Source organism: Erithacus rubecula, assembly GCF_903797595.1.
Source record: "Erithacus rubecula genome assembly, chromosome: 15".
NCBI classification, from domain to species: domain Eukaryota; kingdom Metazoa; phylum Chordata; class Aves; order Passeriformes; family Muscicapidae; genus Erithacus; species Erithacus rubecula.
This window is the reverse complement of record NC_136667.1, coordinates 16,870,206-16,888,538: the sequence shown is the minus strand read 5'-3', so window position 1 is coordinate 16,888,538 and position 18,333 is coordinate 16,870,206. Positions and strand designations below refer to the sequence as shown.

The following is an 18,333-nucleotide window of genomic DNA, read 5'->3' as shown; positions in this document are numbered from 1 at the left end:
GAGCACAGTTCTAATAATTGTGGAAATACAAAGACACAGAAAGAGCAAGAAGCCCAGTATAACAAAGCTGTACACTTTGTGAGGTGTTAGAAAGACTTTGCACAAAGAAAACTTAAGCAAGCCAGAGCCCTTCAACCTGGAAAACAAGGATAATAACAATTAAGTTCTAGACATGCTGTTACAGCACAGAAAATGTAAACAGCAATGATTATTTTAAAGTATTCTTAACAGAAATAACAGAGCACCAACTCAAACTGGCAGGCAGCAAGCGGGTTCAAAAGCAAACAAAAGGAAATTCATTTTCACACAATGCCTAATGATGTTGTGGAACTCACTGCCACGGGATGTTATGGCAGCCAAAAATACAAGTGGGTTAAAAAAAAACCGATTAGACAATTTTATGGAAAAAGGTCCATCAAGGAATATCAAAAACAATGATACAGCTGCAGCCTCCAGCTCAGGAAGGTCTCTAAACCAGAAAGCACTGGAAGCTGGGAGGGTTTACCAAAGGAAGTATCACTCCATATTCGTCCTGTTTTCCATATACAAGTTATTAGCCATTATCAAGAGGCAGGATATGGGGCTAGACAGACCTTTGCTGTGACTCTGTTTTGTATTTGACTAATACTCACTGATGCAAATATAAACACACACCCCACCATGGTCATGAATAATTCCATGAGAAGCTGCTACTGTTGAAAGGTGCACACTTAGAAGAGTAACTTCATAAAGGACAGCATTTTTTATTTGAGGAGTGGAACCAGTTCTTGTATTTGATGTGTTCTGTGTTTTCCAGAGAGGAGTCCTGGTGTTAACCTTCTTTTTATTCCCTAAAATAGCAAAAGAGGCAAGCTCCAATTGAGAACCAGCTCCAAATGTCAGCTGTTAGGCCTAATGACTCAGTGGTCCTGTAATTCTAGCCCAAATCCCTAGAAAAAAAAAGTTACAAGTGGAGACATTATGGACCACTTTGCCTCAAAAAAGGAACCTTCCCCATTCCTCAGTCAGCATCCAGCACTTGGAGATGTATTAATGTGAATAATTTGAGTCAGGATTCAAACCTGTCCTTAGCCATGCCAAGGAAACGGCAATTTTCAAATGGGACAGAACCATGGCAAGACAACCTGAGGGTCAACAAAGCCCTCATGTTCATTTGCACATGATGTTCATTTGCACTTGTTGTTCATTTGCTCATACTTGTCCCTGACTTGTTCCACTAAATTCTGCAGATCTCAGTTACAACAATCCTCCTCAAATGGGAGTTGCCAGAGTCAGAGTCGAGACAGAGCAGTTCTGCTTTTTGCTGTTAATCCACACTGGGATAATTAAAATCAGCAGATCCATGTTTGACACCAAACTATCAATAACTGGAAGAGCTGGGTGCTTCCTCATTTGAAAGTCACATCATTTATTTAGGCATCTGATTCTAAGATCCATGTAGGCAAGTTCAAAGCTTTATTCATTAGACTTACCTTCATTCTGACACCCATTCTAAATGTGTCAAACCCCCATATTTTATACCTAGTTTTATACCTTGATGGAGATTCTGTTGTGCTCCAGTAGGAATCCTTCCACAAGGCAGAGCAGTGAGATTCCTCAGGTCAAGCACTCAGGTTTGTTACACGCTTGTTAATGCAGAATCCAGCACAAACAGGATCTGTGGCCTGGAAGTGGTACTACAAAAGATGATAATAATAATAGTAGCTTAAGTAAAACCAATCAAAGATAAAAACCAATAAACCATCCTCTGCTCCCCTTAAGAAAATTTGTTTATTCACCCCCTCACAAAGGAGGTTGCCCTGTTTATCTGCCCGGAGAGCTCAGACATTCCTTGCATGTGCAGCACAGATGGTCACCACACCACAAAAGGCAGAAAGGCTCACGGTGGACGTGTCTGGTTTCTGGATACACAGAAACCTGGGCAGAGCTTCTGCTCCAGCAGGGCTGCTATGCATCCAAAATCCCAAACAAATATAGAAAGCCATCAATATCCTCTGGACAACATCTCTTAGTGGAAAAGGAGACTGTCCAGGGAAAAGGAGCTGCACAGTGACCTTGGTTGTGAGTCTAAATTAATTAGTGTACATAGATTGTTGTGAGATTCCAAAGTGGGAAGTGCTAAGGAAGCAGAAGTATTATTTATTAGAGCTCAAGGCTCTGTTGTTTCTTTATCCTCAGACATTCTCCACGTCTGTTTTTGCATTCATGGCCATTGCTACTTCAAATTATTTCAGCTGTCTTGATCTTTTCTTTACCAAATGGAATAGCCCCAGGCAGAGGATATGCAGTATCTAGTAGCTCAGATACTGGGTTGGCTCATTGCAGTTATTTATCTTATTCTTTTCTAATTTATTTATTGTCCTGATCCCAGTCCTTCTCTTCCTTTCATTTTATAGCCAGATACCAAGTGTGGCTGCTCTCCATGGACAGAAATTACTCAGACAGTAAATGCCATTAATATTTTTACTACCTCACTAAATACATTTCTACAGCATGTGGAAGGGGTCTGCAAGGTCTGTTTTAGCAAGCTAGGTATAAAAATCATTGCTAATTCTTCTGAAAACTGAAAGACAGAGCAGTTTGGCAGTAACCATTTTAGTTCCCAAGGTGGGCAATACAAACTGTAATCAAAGAATAAATTCGGGGTAACTGAAACAAAGCAGAGCAGAAAGTTAATTTTGCAACACTTTGTGTTCTGTGACACAAATTGTACACAAGTTTCTGTCCTCCTTTAAGAAATTACTGAGTGCAGAGCTGTGCTCTATGTCATACATGAAAAAAATGGCTAAACTTGTTTCTGCTTTTGGAAGAGTCATTCTAGCTTTCTGTACTTAAAATACATCTCTTTTTCTTCAAAAACATAGGGTACAAATCTCTGCTTTTTTTTTTTTTTTTTCCTCAGCTTAGTAAAAACATAAATAAACCAGGAAATTAAAGCCAAAAAAGAAAAAATATGAGAAAGCTACCTTTTCCACATCCTGTTGTGCCTAAATAGAACATGTTGTACAGCATGTATGATTTCTCAATAAAATGTATCTCAGACACTTCAAAAGCTGACCATAATCAGGAGAGTTAAGTGAGGAATGTCAGCTTGGATGGGGGATTGTGCTGCTTTTGTTGTACATTAGTTAAGCATTCAGGTTTGTGGGATTTTACTTTATCTTGGACTTTTACTGTAGTGTAATTGAACTCTGTTACCTTTCTCAGTTTTCTAAGTGTTCCACTAAGTGCTTGTGTGGATTTGGGTTTAAGGATATTGTAGATAGATCCAGAGGAGATTGAAGTTCATGGCAGAGGCCTCTGCAGAGTTTGGCCACTGTGAAAACCAGGTCTTTCTCTCACTTCTTAATTTTCTGGGGTCAGACATGTGCAAAAATAAGGATTCAAAACCATGAATTTGCTATGGATCCACAGGCAAATTTCACACTTACATCAGGAAAACCGGGTTTCACATAAAAGTATCTTTGATTATAGTGGGATCATTCACTTTGCATTAATTTTATGTGAATAAATTAAATTCACAGCCTTTACAGTATTACATCCTTAACAGTAATTCTGGGTTTGGAGTGTCCCATCAGCTGTGTCTGGCCCCTCCCCATCTTGGACCTCTGTCATTTTCACCAAAGCACAATTTATTTCCTTCAGTTACCTCATCACACCTGAGTCTTCATATAGATACTACAGCAATAAACCCATAATTTTTGCAGTGGGATGCTTGAACTCTTCAGACAGCAATATCTCCATGTAACCAAACATGATAAACAAATAGTCAACAAACACACTTCAGCAGATTTTACTACCTCTGAAACAGCCTGTATTTCTATAAAAAACACGAGTTTAAGCTTCATGTGTCAAGTTCTGCATCAACACCCCTTTTATAGCCACAGCTCTGACAGGAAAAACCACCCCAAACCCCATTTAAAAACCAGACTCCTCACCCACAGCAGACACACGGGCGGGTGTTTCACATCACTGTATCACAATTTCCTTCATGTCTTCACAAGAGAGCACTGCCTGGGTCTGGGGGAAGGACCTGCAAGCAGGGACCATTTCAACTCTCCCTCTGGGGTGATGGGGAGCAGCACCTTACTGAGGGGAAGAGACCTGCTGAGAGGAGATCCACCATGGAGGGAACCTGAGGAGAGGGAGAGACACACCATGGAGGGAACATGATGAGAGGGAGAGACCCACCATGACAGGAACCTGATGAGGGGGAGAGACCCACCATGGAGAGAACCTGATGAGAGGGAGAGACACACCATGGACGGAACCTGATGTGAGAGGGAGAGACCCACCATGACAGGAACCTGATGAAGGGGAGAGACCCACCATGGAGAGAACCTGATGAGAGGGAGAGACACACCATGGAGGGAACATGATGTGAGAGGGAGACACACCATGGGGGGAATCTGATGAGAAGGAGAGACCCACCATGGAAGGAACCTGATGTGAGAGGGAGAGACCCACCATGACAGGAATCCAACTGAGGGGAGAGACTTTCTTCTCTATGGTGGAAATCCACTTTGAGGGAATCTCCTGACAGCAAGAGACTTTCTGATGGGAGACACACTGAGGGGAGACTCACCATGGAGGGAACACTCTGAGGGGAACACACAATCTGAGGGCAGAGACAATTGCAGGGAGACTCACCATGGGACAGACTTGCTGAGGAAGAGATCTGCTAAGGGGAGAGACACTCCAATGGCAAGAACCCTCTGAGAGCATATCCATGGTGTGGGAGGCACTCTGAGGGGAGAGACCTGCCATGGCAGGAACCTTCTGAGCAGGAATCCACTGTGAGGGAGACACTCAGTGGGGAGAGACCCATTGAGGGGAAACTCGCCATGGGATAGATTTGCCAAGGGAAGAGATGCACTGAGGGGAGACTCACAATGGGGGGAACACACTGAAGTGAGAGACTCGCTGAGGGAAGATTCGCCATGGCGGGAACCCTCTGAGGGAGAATCCACAGTGGAGATATACTCTGTGAGGGGAGAGACTCACTATGGTGAGAGCATATCCACAGTAGGGCAGACACTCTTTGAGGGGAAAGAATTAATGAGGGGTTACATCTACCATGGGATAGATTATCTGAGGGAAGAGACCTGATGAGGGGATAGACCCACCAAGGTGGGAACCCACCGAAGGAAAATACATTGGACAGGAGAGACCTTGTCAGGTAAGAGACCTGCTTCTCTTCCACCATGTGCTAGACTTACTGAGGAGAGACCTACTGAGAGAGGAGAACTTCAGAGAGAAGACTTGCTGGGAGAAGAGACCCTCTAGGAGGAGAGACACTGCAGAGAGATCTGCTGAAGGAAGAGACCAGATAAGGGGATAAACCCGCTGAGGGAATTCCCCACTATGGGGGAACTCGCTGAGGGGAGAGACCCTTTGAGAGGATACTGGCTCGGGAAAAGATGCCATGGTGGGAATACCCCGTGAGGGAGACCCGCTGAGGTGGACATCACCGACGCCTCAGCTCTGCATGCTGATACCACCCGGAGGAGCCACTGCAGCAGAGCGGGCCGGTGGCTTGGGGGCAGTTTTGGGCGCTTGCGCTTATTTGTTTGTGGGGTCTCTGTCCCTTGGCGGGGCACGGCAGAGGCCGCGGGCGACCAGGGACACGACAAGCCAGGAGCGGGCCCGCCTGGCCCCCTCAGCAGCCGCGGCAGGCCCGGCGCCCCGGGGCGGCGCGGCGCGAGCAGCAGCGCCGCCTGCCGGGCAGGGCGGCCGCGCTCCCTGCCCTGCCTCCCTCCCGGCCCGTCTGTGCCCGCTTCCCCCCGGTTCCCCCGCTCCGCTCCGCCCGGCTCCGTCTGTCTGCAGCGCGCCCGCAGCTGCCGGCTCAGATACGGTGTCGGCGGGCCGGGAGAGCGCGGAAACACCTGTTTCCAACATGGGGAAGGTGGGGAGGGAGAGCGAGCGGCGCTGCTCGGCCCCGCCGCGGGCTGCCTCCCCTCCCGCCGGCTGTAACCCGGCCGTACAGCCCGCGGGATCGCCTTGCAGAAAGATCGCGTTCTGTTTTTACACGTTCGGCTGAAAAACGCGTCTCGACCCTCTCCTCACGTGTTGTTTTTTTTCCACCGTGTCCGTTCAGGGGATGGTGGGTGGGGGGCACCGACGGGACTTCGGGCTTCCGACAGCCCCGGGGGCTCCGAGCGAACCCTCCGGGCCGGGGGTCGCGGCTGCGGAGCCGGGCAGGGCCGGGAGCGGGGCCGGGGCTGCCGGCGGTGCGGGAGCGGGTGCGTGCGGGGGCTCCATGATTTCATCGTCGGCTGGCGGGGACCTGCCAAGAGCTGTTACGCCTCACTGCGATGTGTAGCTTTTTCCTGCCATTTTTTTCATAATAAAAGAGGGAGTGAAGCGGGCCCTTTTTTTTTTTTTTTTTTTTTTTTAGGTAAAAAAAAAACCCAACCCAAATGGATCAGAGAAAGGGGTGGGGGGGGGAGGGAAGCAATAGCCAAAGGGGATGCCAGTGAGGTGTGGCTTGCATTTAAATATCCAATATGTCAATGTAAGGGGAGTGTGTACGTATATAAAGTGCAGTTCGCATCCGACGGCGGGACACTGGATCCAGCGATGGGAGGCGCGGGCGGCGCGGGGCCGGGCCGGGGCCGGCAGCGCGGGGCCGGGCGGCCGCAGCCCGCGCTCTGAGCGCCGCTCTGCCCGCGCCCCCGGGGCCGCTCCGCTCCGCGCCCATGGCCGAGGTGGGCGGCTTCCTGGGCGCGCTGGACCCCGACCTGCACGGCTTCCCCCCCGCGCTGGGCGCCGGGCTGCCCCTCGCCGACTCCCCCGGCTTCCTCAACGAGCGCCTGGGGCAGATCGAGGGGCGGCTGCAGCGGGGCTCCCCCACCGACTTCGCTCACCTCAAGGGCATCCTGCGGCGGCGGCAGCTCTACTGCCGCACCGGCTTCCACCTGGAGATCTTCCCCAACGGCACGGTGCAGGGCACCCGGCAGGACCACAGCCGCTTCGGTAAGGGGCCGCGGGGTGCCCGAGCAGGTGCCCCGCGCGCACAACTAATTACCCCGCTAATATAAATCATCCCGGGACGGATATAATTGGCCTCCTAAACAAATGCGCTCACTCCCCAGCAATGCGGGAGTTTTTATTTCCAATTTCCTACTCTCCCGGCCCTCAGCCTTTCTGCAGGTGCACTAAAACGTGCCTTCGCAAGGGGAGAAAAAAGGAAAAGGTAAAAAAAAAAAAAAAAGAGGACGGTGACTAGCTTTAGCTGTGCCTCTGAAGTTAGTGGTGAGCGAGGCGAAATAGAGACGTTCCTCGTTGGAATTTCTTGGAAATTCCTAGGTTGGAAAAATAAATTCCTCACTTTTTTTAGTTGTTTCTTTCTTTCTTTTTTCCTTTTTTTTTCAAACTCCTCCTTCTTTCTGGCGTTTGCAGATATTTGTGAGCTGCTTTCTTTTACATGCATGACTTTGATTAGAAGAGCGTTTCCCCAGAGCGGACAGGGATCTGTTGGCTGGAGGGGTGTCAGGAGCTGGGCTTGGGAAGGTGCTTGGAAAGGAAAGGGTGAAGCCAAAGAGGGAAAAACACTTAGGGGACCTCGGAAAGAAAGAAGATGGAACAATAGGCAGAGCACCGTGGATTTACCTTGCTGCTGGGATACGGCTGGAAGACTGCAGTGCCTGTATCAGTGGCATACAAGAGCAGTGACCTCTAATGAGACTATATGTAATCTTCAAAAAATGCATCCCAAGCCACAGGCAAAAGAGTAGAGTCAGTTTGAGCACAGTAAGAGAAATTCCCGCTACTCCAGCATGTAGTGCAGGTGTCTGTATAAGCTATCAACAAGTCCCATGCCAGTGATCTCAGCTATGTTGTCAACAGGTTGCAAGACGTGCTCGCAAGACTTTTTATAGTTTTCAAGTGATTTAACTCCTCGGTGAAAGGAATTCTTTTTTTGCCTTTACTTGTTTGCAACCAATCAGTTCTGATACTCTGGGAAGTGCTGCTGCTGCTATTGTTGGAGGTGTAAGGCAGGTTTTTGGAACAATTGGGGAAGCTTATCTTTCCATAAACACCAGGTGTGTGCATGGCATGTCCCTGCCTAAATCAACAAGAAAGTCATAACCTGCGGGTCAGAGTCAGGTACTAATATGCTCGTGGGGCAAGTATTCTTTAATTACCTCCTGAAAACACCCATCTTTTAACCTTTCATGCTGCAATACACGATGGGTTTCCACGTTCAAAGAGTTGAAAGCAACCCCATTGCATCTGGTTGGTTTGAGTTCAAGCTGCCACGTAGTGTTTCTTGCCTATCAGCTCTTTTTCCTTACCTTTTGTAGGACTAAACAGCCAGTTTCAAATGGCAGTATTTGTCTCAGGTCCATCTTTTATAAAGATTGAGTGAAAAAAAGATATTTTCGAACTTGGAAAAAACATGTTAGACATGCTAAAACTTTTCATGGATTTTGCACGCTGAAGCTTAAGTCACACAGTGCTTTCAATAAATCTAAACATTGGCATTCCCTAAGTGTTTTAGCAGTCTGCATCCAGCTCTGTAAACTAGACCAGACTTCAGATATTATAGTTTTCTGCTTCAGGGTTTTCCCAGAGGCAGTGTAAAATAAATAGTTATTTGTTGTAATTGCAAGACAAAGCCCCAAAGGATTAGACTGGAATCCTTGCGTTCAGATCAAGTTTGACTAAGCCTTGCTTCAGCAGAGACTCAAAGCAATAATGTATTGGCACACATCATTCACCATCTGCGTTCAGTAGCCATGAATATTTAAATTCCAATGTTACTGGTATGGTTCATATTAGGATGTCATGTATCGATGCATTCCTAAATTTTGCATGCAACAGTCAGAAAGGAGAAACTTATAACAGGAATAGGCAGCCTGAGCAATTCTGAGGACTCCAAAACTGAGGTGAGGGACGCAAAGTTAGACAAGGAGTTCAGGGCAGGATTTAAAGCTGCCTTAAATCTTGGGGCATCTGGAGAAATATTTAGAAATCCTGGACCAAAGCCATGTGGCTGGAAGGTGCTCGATGGTACCACGAGCAGATAATTAAGGTGTTCCATGGATGGCTGTGATGCCACTGCCCAGGCACATGTCCAGTTGCAGGTGGGATGTAGGGTAGAACTGGACTTGGCATCCCCATCTCTCAATTTGGATGGGATTCAGGAATAGACAGGCAGTATCTGCACCCTCCCATGCACAGCCATCCCAAAAGCTACCAGATGTGCAAGATATCCACATCTTCCAGAGAGGAAAATAGCCAAAGCCCCACTGATGCAGAACAGAGTCACAAGGTCCCAACAGTGAGAGTTAAGAGATTCTTTTGTACCACAGCATTTGGGGGTGTGACTGTAGGACACAGGGGAGGTACAGGCATCATCCACCCACACTGCCTGAGCAATCACAGGAGCTGTGCTGCCTCTTATCTGTCAAGGACTGGAGCCTTCCTAAATCACACCTGTCTTCTGGAATGTGGTATTTTATACTTGTAAAAACACAGATTCTTGCAAGAACAATGGAGCATAGCTTATTTTTCCTAGAGGAGCTTTAATGTAAAATGTGGAAAAGCCCTCTAGGTTTGGAAGAAAGCTCATTCTCGCACTACAGAAGTGCCCAGATTAATTCTCTGAACTGGCAGCTCTGGGAAGGTCACCCCCAAAAGAATGAAGTGTTTTCCAAAAGGTATCTATCTCACTGCATCTGCTCAGAACCTTCCTCTACAAAGAAATAAAGGATCGTCAAAATCTGGAGGGAGTCTGGACTGACATTAGCACCCCATGACAATCCTTCTCAGAATGAAACTGAGAGAAATTTGCCAGGAAAATCCCTGCCAGGAGGAACTGCTCCTTTTCTGCCTCACATTTCTTTTACAGCAGCATTAAACAAGTGAACTCAACAGTGCTACCCACTGCAGTGGAGGAGAGAAAGAGGCCTTGAGGTTGCACTGCAGACAAATAAAGACAAAAAACAAAGTTCTTCTGGGCTACAAACGTGCTGATGGAATGTTACACAGACTCCTAGAGAAGCTGCTGGGACCACCAGAGAAAGTTTGGCTGTAATTTTGACATTCAGACCACAGTGCACCTGTTGCTGAACAGTTGTTGAGTTTTTTAGCTGAAGCTTTAGGTTTGTAGCCATTAATACAACATCTGATGTTTCTGTACCCCAGCTCCTGAATACAGTCATGTAAGAAGAGACAGGTGCAGGGAGCTGAATTGTTCTTTGAGGGATGGTTTAGAGTAAGGCGAGAGTGTGTGGGTTTGGCCATGGCAAAGCTCAGGAGATTATTCAGTGCTTTGGTGGTAAATGAATCCAGCCAGAGTCTTAATCAAATCTCTCCAAGTCTTATCTGGAAAGGCTCAAGGAACAAAGAGAATGAATAATCAAAGTGAGGGGAAAAAAGAGGCAAGTCCTGGGGGAAAGAAAAAAAGAAAGCAAAAGAAAAAAAACAAAAGCATGCTCTACCACAAAAACACACCGCTACAATTGGAAAGAGAATTCTTGAGCTGGCCCCAGTGGCCACTCCCTGTGCTGCTGGAGATCAGATGTACGAAGCTGCAATTTTGTCTACAATTGGAGTGAGTTAAGGACAGGATGGATATCCACCCACATATTTTCAGCCTTCACTCTGTCTCCTGACTTTTGTGGGCTCAAGTTATGTTCTTAATGCTCTTTCAACATAGTCATCTTCCATGCATGTCTTCAAGTGCCACTCAGAGATCAGGAATGGGGAATACTAGAAGGGGAGTTGTCAGAAGAGATTGTCATGGACACACTTTGGAAGAAATTTCATTTGCAAAACCCATATCTACCCAACCTGCACCAGGTGAGGGATGTCTCATTCCTGCTCAGAGAGGGAAGGTGCTGATGCTGCTCTTGGCTTGGTCCTTCCCAGGTCTTTGGAGACCTGGATTCATGTGCTCATACAGGGTGTGTGGGCATACTCAAGAAAAGATCTGGGTTCCCCTGCCTTAGGCATCCCTCAGTTTCTCAACAGAATCAGCAGCATTTCCCTGCATCCCAGAAGTGACAGGAGACAAAAAAAATGCTGATGCTGAGGACTGTGTCTATACCTACAGGAAGGTCCCTCTACCATTCTCTGGGTTACCTGATGTGTTTCACTTGAATATTCCTTTGTCTCCAGCCTGGGGAAGACTCCCCCATTCCTGGGTGTATCTCTGTACTCCTGTTTTGCTTTTTACACTCCCTGTAGTTGTCCATCTTCCCTCACTCCCTCCTTTTCAAAGAGTGGCTGTGGTAATTTCTGGTCTGCGGATGGGAAAGAGCACTCAGCAGTTCAGTAACTCCCTCGTGTCACAACTGGTGGGTAGTGAAGGGAGGAAACCACCCCTCATCCTGCACCTCTCTCCTCCCTGTTTGGGATTCTTTTCAGCTAAGAAACCACAACACTTACCAAGAAGAGAGCCAGGGTCTGTGCCTGTCTGGCTGCCTTCCCTGCCTGTGCTGCCTGTTCCTGATGTTTCTGCAGGCAGGATGTGTAGCTGGGCATTTCTGTAAAATCTCTGCTCCGGTCTATAAAGTCTGTTTTGTGGTGTTTGTTTCCCCATTTGTCTTTAGGACTTGCCACTCCCAAGTCCTTATTTCATGTCCCCTAGCACCAGCTGGTTTCAGGGAGGGCTGGGTTAGATGCACAAGCCCCAGAGTGGGCAGGGAAAAGGAAGGTAGGAATTGCTGCAGCCAGCTTAGCTGCCAGCACCCCAGGATGAGTCTGCTCTGCAGGAAGGGGGTCAGGGGTGTCTGTGGCTGTCTGGGCTGTCCTATATTTAGGCAGTGATAGAGTGTTGTCTGAGAGTTGTCACATCCATGCCCCAGGCTGAGGGGTGACCATTCTGTGGCTGCCACTGAAGTCAGCTGGCTCAGGTGGCCACTGGTCACGCGGTGGCTTTAAACCAAAGCAATACTTTGAACAGGAGCTCTGGGAGGTAACCTGATCAAAGGAGCATCACTTGCCCAGGGCTGGATGTTTTGGGAGCTATATTAGGAGAGCTGGAGCCACTCTAAAGGTTAGAGCAACTTTCCCCTCCAGTCAATGGAGACATGCAGTCGTCAGATGAGAGGAGGAAAACGCTCTTCCTTCTGCCTCCCAGCTAATTAATCCTGCCCTGGACACGGGCAAAACTGCCCATGATCTCTGCATAGGTAGTGTGTGAAATCCACAACACAGTCCCACCACTGCCTTCAGGAGGTCTTCCTGGGAAGATTGAAGTTCCCCACCACTTGTAGTGTTGGGTAGGGGCTGTTTGTTTTTAAGTAGTTCACCAAAGGTTCTCCTGTTACAAGTCTTTCCCCCATTGAAACAGCTGCCAGCTGTGGGGGTGCAGCAGCCAGACCCTGCTGTTTCTTTCCAGAGGAAATGAGCCGCCCCTCATGTTTAAAGTATCTGACACCATCATAGCAGGCTGCAGCCCCTGGGTAAAACAGTTGCTCTTGCAGGCCTGGGACAGATGCTGCTGGATTGGGAAGAGGCTGGCAGGAGGACATGGGGGCAGGAAGGGGTTTTGGCAGTAACAGTGGAAGAGGGTGACAGAAAGGACTGGCAGTGCCATGGCTCCAAAGGCTGCAAAGGAAGATGCATTTTTACCTCTGTGCTTTGAAGCTGGATTTTATCCTATGGATTGTATATACACTTTGGGTTGGCAAGTATCCCACTGGAGTGCCAGGATGAAAATAGTCCTCACAGACATCTTTTCTAGCACTTTTTGCTTCTTCTTACTGCACCCATGACTTTAAATCCTGTGGGACAATCATCTTATTCCAGAAAATAAAATCACACTCCTTTTGGTGAAGAATAAAACCCAGCATGGTAACAGCCTTCTGACATTGCTAGTGGCCAGGCACAAGATTCTCCATCTGTCTTCTTGGTGATAATTATGAAAAAAATCCAAACCCAAACCAACAAAACCTTGCGAAGCTTTTCTCATTAGCAAAGATAATCCCTCTTGGGCAACTCAAATTCACAATGCTGGGGAGAAGCCCAGACTGGAAATCAGAAGATTGCACGCAGATGGGACTACAGAGTTAAGAACTGTATTGTTCCTGGGAATGGCTGGTTTGTTTTTGCTGCTGGAGCCTGATGTGGTGTTTTTTCCTCTGTATGACTTGCAGTTCTTTTCTCTTTTAGGGATTCTGGAGTTTATTAGCCTGGCAGTGGGGCTGGTGAGCATCCGTGGGGTGGACTCCGGACTCTACCTCGGCATGAACGAGAGAGGCGAGCTCTATGGGTCGGTGAGTTCAGGCTGGGCTGGTCCCACCCTGCCAGCACTGCAGCCTCTGCTGTGTCACACCTTGGGCTGCCACTGATCTCCATCCCACCCCTGGCCACTGCTGTTTTAACATAAATGATACATGGGAAATTGGGGTTGAGGGAGGGTTTACTCCTGCTGTGAGAGCCCACAGTGGTGCCCAGCCCCCAGACATCACACTGAGGTTTTGCCTTTCAGAACTGGCATGGCAATGACCAGGTAAAGGCAGGGAGACATCTAGCATAAAACCAGGAGCTGTTTGTATATTCAGAGCCTGAGTAACACATCAGTTCTATTCTCCTCATGGTCAGGTCTGCACCTATCTGCATGTCTTACCTTTGCATTAGGGCTCTGTAACCAACAGAAGCTGAAATTGTGGCCTGAGTGTTACTGTAAAATTCTCTGTAACTCCTTTTAGGAGTTTAGGGCTGCTGCTCATGATTTCCTAGAAGTGCCCTTTTCAGGCTAAAATGTTCCATGTTTTGATTAAAAACCCCAAGTGTAAACTCGTTAAGTGTTATGACTTACAGTCAAAATGCCAGGTCTTAACAGCTGGGCAGAGGTACTTCCTACAGGTTAATTTAACTCAATTCCTAATTATTTAGCTCAATTAAGGGTGGATCACAGCAAAAAATAAAATGAAATTAAATAAACCAGTTTTAAACCAAAGCAGAAGGCAGCACTTCCTCTCACCATCAGATAAGCCTCAGTGTACAAGTTAAAACTCTTGTACTCTGCATACACAGAAGCTGTTAGAAAAGCTTTGATTGGCAAACAGTAAACCATGAGTTTAGCTCACTTTTCCTTGTCCCATTTCCACCTGAGACTGCCACAGACCCTTCCACCATTTAAGACACAGTTGCTGATGTTTATATAATTGCCCAGAGAAGCTGTGGCTGCCCCATCCCTGCCAGTACCCAAGGCCAGGTTGGACAGGTTGGAGCAATGGGGATAGTGGAAGGTGTCCCTGCCCATGGCAGGGATGAGCATTAAGGTCCCTTCCAACCCAAACCACTCTGATTCTCTGATCATCAAGTACTGCATGCACCAATAACTGGATTTTTCCCACCTCACATCTGTAACAGCTTCTACCCTACACAGCAGTTACGTACAGAGACAGCGGTTAAATTAAAAATGTGCAAAACAGAAAAAAGAAAAATCCCCAGGATTCCATAAAACACATAATCTCCTGAAGCACACACCAGAAAGCAGGGCTGGAGCAGCACCTCTCCTGTCAAACTCTAAGGCTGCTCAGCAGCTCCTGGAGTTTCAGCTTTCACTTGTGCCTGCTGAAGAACATGAGCCCATGTGGCCCCCCCTCTTTCCTTCAAACCCTGCAGCTCTGATTGTGAATCGAGTTTCATGATGGGTTAATTAAATTCTAGAGCCTGTGTTCATGTTACAACACAGAAACAAAAATAGGGTAACATTTTACAGCAATGAATCTGGAAAGAGAATTGACCTGAAGCCAGTCGTGGGAACTGTCCCTGCCCGTGGCAGGGGGATTGTAATGAGGTGATCTTTAAGGTTGTTTCCAGTCCACACCACTCTGCAGGGACACACTCAAAAGGCTGCTCCAAACTGTGCTGGCATCACGAGCCAGGTCCCCAAATAACCCTGGAGTTTTAAAATCTGGGACACGTGGGTTGTACAATGATGGCTTTTGGAACTCCAAAGCCATTCCAGTATTCTTAATTAAAGGTCCATAAAACAGTGCCTGACAACAGCATTAGCATTACAATGGTATTTTGGGAGATCACAGTACAGAGGTATTTTTACATTTTCAGCAAGTTTCTTATTTGCCTCTGTGCCAGTTTTGCCTGATGCCTGTGTTGATGCAGCCAGGGCCAGCCATCCCCACAGGGACACGTGGAGTCCCCTCGGGACACAGAGCCCTTCCTCCTGTCCCTCTTGACCTCGTGCCAACATTTCTGTAAAGCTTCCCAAGGATTTCAGAAATGCCACTAATACTTAGGGCAGCAAGAGTCATGGGCAGCACCTTGCCTGCTGCCTGTGTGGTGTCAGGTTCAGTGGGGACATCCCAGGGCTTGGAAAGGAATAAATCACACCTTGCAGAGTCACCCCAGACTCGCCAAACATTTTCCACAAACACTGTACTCCAAACTGCCCAGTGCAGCACAGGGGAATGGGGGCAAAGCAACAGCCAGAGTTCAGCCAGTCATCAGGTTCCAACATATTCCAAGTAGGTGGCATCTGAGAGGAGGGAAAAAACCCAGCCTGTATTTATTGACAGATCTGGGAAGAGAAGCCTGCAGCTCCCTGCATCTCAGATGGCCAAGGCTGTGGCCTAGGACTTTTGGAGGTCTCACAACTCACCTCAGGCTTTACTTAATTAGCAGCAAAACACTGAAAACAGGTCCTGAGCACAGGTGAGCTCCTGGATTGTGTTACAAAACACATCTACTGCAAGCAGTAACATTTGCTGAGCACTCTGTGTGCCACTGAGGGGACACATTCCCTGCCCGGATAGTTTACAGCAGAGGGACAGTGGCTGTAATCTTAGAGCTCTCCACATTCACAGGCTGCCCTTCAGCTGAAAGGGCTCCCAGTCACCCTGGCAGTGCCCTTGTGGTGTGGGATGGGGTAGCTGGACCCTCTGTGACAGCACAGCAGGGCTGGTAAAGCCACCTGTGTGCTCGTGGGGCAGAGGGACAGCCTTGCTCCCCACTGCAGGCGGGCACATGAGATGGGAGGGACAGGGAAGGAGCACTGGACATGAATGAAAAATCCACCATCAGACAGCCACTGCCAAGAGCCCCCAGCTGTAAGGACTGGATGGGAAGGCTGGCTGTGGCTGTGGTGACACCAGTGCCATCTGTCCCCAGATGCCAGCACAGGAGGGACCAGCCACACACCTTCATCACATCAACTATCACCACCCTAAATCTTCCCTGGGGTCTGACATCCCACACCCCTCTGGGTCCTGTTACAGCCTCCCATCACAGCTCACTTGCACTCCAGGAGGTGAAATCCTGAGCAATGCTTTCATTCCCATCCAGCTGTGTGTCCTGAACTTCCAAAGCAGTGCTTGCTCCTGTTTTCCTATTTAGACCCATCAGATGTGCTGCCTGCTGCTTCTCTCACCCAAAAGAGGGAATTTGGGGTGTGTGGTACCTTGGAGGCTGCTGCTACAGGGGCACATGTCCCTGTCTGGTAGCACACCACCCCAGCAAGCTCAAACTCACACCTGGACAGGTTTGGAGCTTTGCTGTGTGTTGGAGTCAGTGAGTTAGGGGATTCTCTGAATCCTTCAAGGAGGAATCAAGGTGCAGGGACTGAATTAAAGCCTTTGGATAGGTTGAAGTATATTAAGCCACTTACACATAAAGTAGTCAGTAAGTTAGTAGGAGCTGTAGTGCTTTTAGTAAGTAAAAGGTCTGGATTCCACAGTAGTAGCTTGAGTTGTAGTGAAGGTTGAAACATACTGATATCTCCAGGAAGAGGCTCCAGACCCACAGTTGTAGACAGTACTTAGACATAATAGAGCTATTAGAAGAATAAGAATATTAGTAAGAATAAGAATTAGTAAGAATATTGCCTGTCTGATTTATTCACGGAACACCTTTGCAAAATCCACACCCACCTCCCCCTGCTTTTGTCTGCTTCCTCCTCCAACTCCAGAGCTCTTTGGGCCTTGACTTGTGCCCATTTCCAGCTCTCACCCCCAGCAGCACCCTCCTCATCCTCAGGGTTGCCAGGAGAAGGCAGCTGGGGAACCCCTAGCAAAGCAGGGTGGAAAGCAGCAGCAAAGCAGTAGCAAAGCAGGGCAGGGTGCCCATGTTGTGTGAGCTGTGTGACACGGGTGTCTCTGTTCCCGGCACGCAGAAGAAGCTGAGCCGCGAGTGCGTGTTCCGCGAGCAGTTTGAGGAGAACTGGTACAACACGTACGCCTCGACGCTCTACAAGCACCCCGACTCCGAGCGCCACTTCTACGTGGCCCTCAACAAGGACGGCTCCCCCCGCGAGGGGTACAGGACTAAGAGACACCAGAAATTCACCCACTTCCTGCCCCGCCCTGTGGACCCTGCCAAAATCCCTGCCGTGTACAGAGACCTCTTCCACTACAGGTGATGGCTCCTGCAGTGGCACTGTACATACCTGGGCTTTTCACCAGAGCGCTCTGTTAATAGTCATTCCATCATTCCTGCAAGAGTAGATCACCTAGGGAAGCACTTACATTGAATTCAGACACTGCTGTTCCTCCTTGTTTCCAGTGTATATGGAACCTGGGTTATTTATGGGGTGGGGGTAGGGGAAGGGAGGGAACCCTACATTTAATCTTCCATTTTCGTTCACTTTCCTTACCCGGTGGCTACAAGAGAGGCTGAATATTCAATGTTATGGTTGCTTAAAGGAACGAGCAGGTCAGCAAACCTGATCGCTGGGGAAAAGAAAACCCCAGAACAACCTAAAAATGAAGAGAAGAAGACAAAGACTACAGAAGTGCTGCTGAGCTGGGATGGCTCCCTGCTAAGGAAAAGCCTTTGAGTGGTTTCCTGCTCAAGCAGCCTGGGAGTTTGCTACATGGATGATGCTCCGTGGACTGGTCCTGATTTGTGGGGTTCTTCCTGCTGTTGGGGTGGGAATGGGGCAAGGAACATTATTCAGATGTAAGCATGGATACTGTGCATAAGGACAAAACTATTTATAAAATGTATATGATATTTATTTTATATATTTATTTATTTCAAAATAATTTTATTTTTAATGAGAGATGCTATGACCGGATTTTCATCAGGAAGAATAAGGTCCTACTGAAACAGGAAAAAAAATGAGTTTTAAGAGCTTATTGGCAATAAAATTGTCTTTATATTGTAGATTTCTTGCTAGCCCTTTTTTTTTTTGGCACTCTTCAACAACTAACCCAGTGTTTCCCCAGCAATATGAACAATAAATCCACCTCTAAAAGGGCTTTGTGCAGTAAAGATCAATTACCTGAGCTCAAACTCCTGCAGGAAGATGACATCAAATCCCAGGTCTGGGAAGCACCAGCTCAGTCTCCTTGGGGCCATTGAGGCATTTCCATGGATTTACCATCCTGCTCAAAACCAAGAGAACAAACATTT

The 18,333-nt window shown here is 47.7% G+C and overlaps 1 protein-coding gene and 1 long non-coding RNA gene across 3 annotated transcripts; one reads left to right on the top strand and one right to left on the bottom strand.

The window, feature by feature from the left end:
- Positions 1–363: 363 nt before the first annotated feature.
- Positions 364–6,997, bottom strand: LOC306808414. Of its 2 annotated transcripts, XR_013776025.1 has the most exons (5): positions 6,867–6,997; positions 3,939–4,033; positions 3,199–3,353; positions 1,534–1,676; positions 364–830 (listed from the first exon to the last, which is right to left on the bottom strand). It is a non-coding gene; the product is annotated as an uncharacterized lncRNA (long non-coding RNA). The 2 variants fall into 2 exon arrangements; XR_013776026.1 differs by lacking the exon at positions 3,939–4,033 and having other exon boundaries at positions 6,867–6,996.
- FGF16 (fibroblast growth factor 16) lies at positions 6,516–18,084 on the top strand. Its single transcript, XM_079318980.1, has 4 exons — positions 6,516–6,975; positions 13,126–13,229; positions 17,093–17,334; positions 17,622–18,084. The coding sequence occupies exons 1-4, from the start codon at positions 6,699–6,701 to the stop codon at positions 17,677–17,679; spliced, it is 681 nt and encodes a 226-aa protein (XP_079175106.1). The 5' UTR covers positions 6,516–6,698; the 3' UTR covers positions 17,680–18,084.
- The last annotated feature ends 249 nt before the right edge of the window (positions 18,085–18,333 follow it).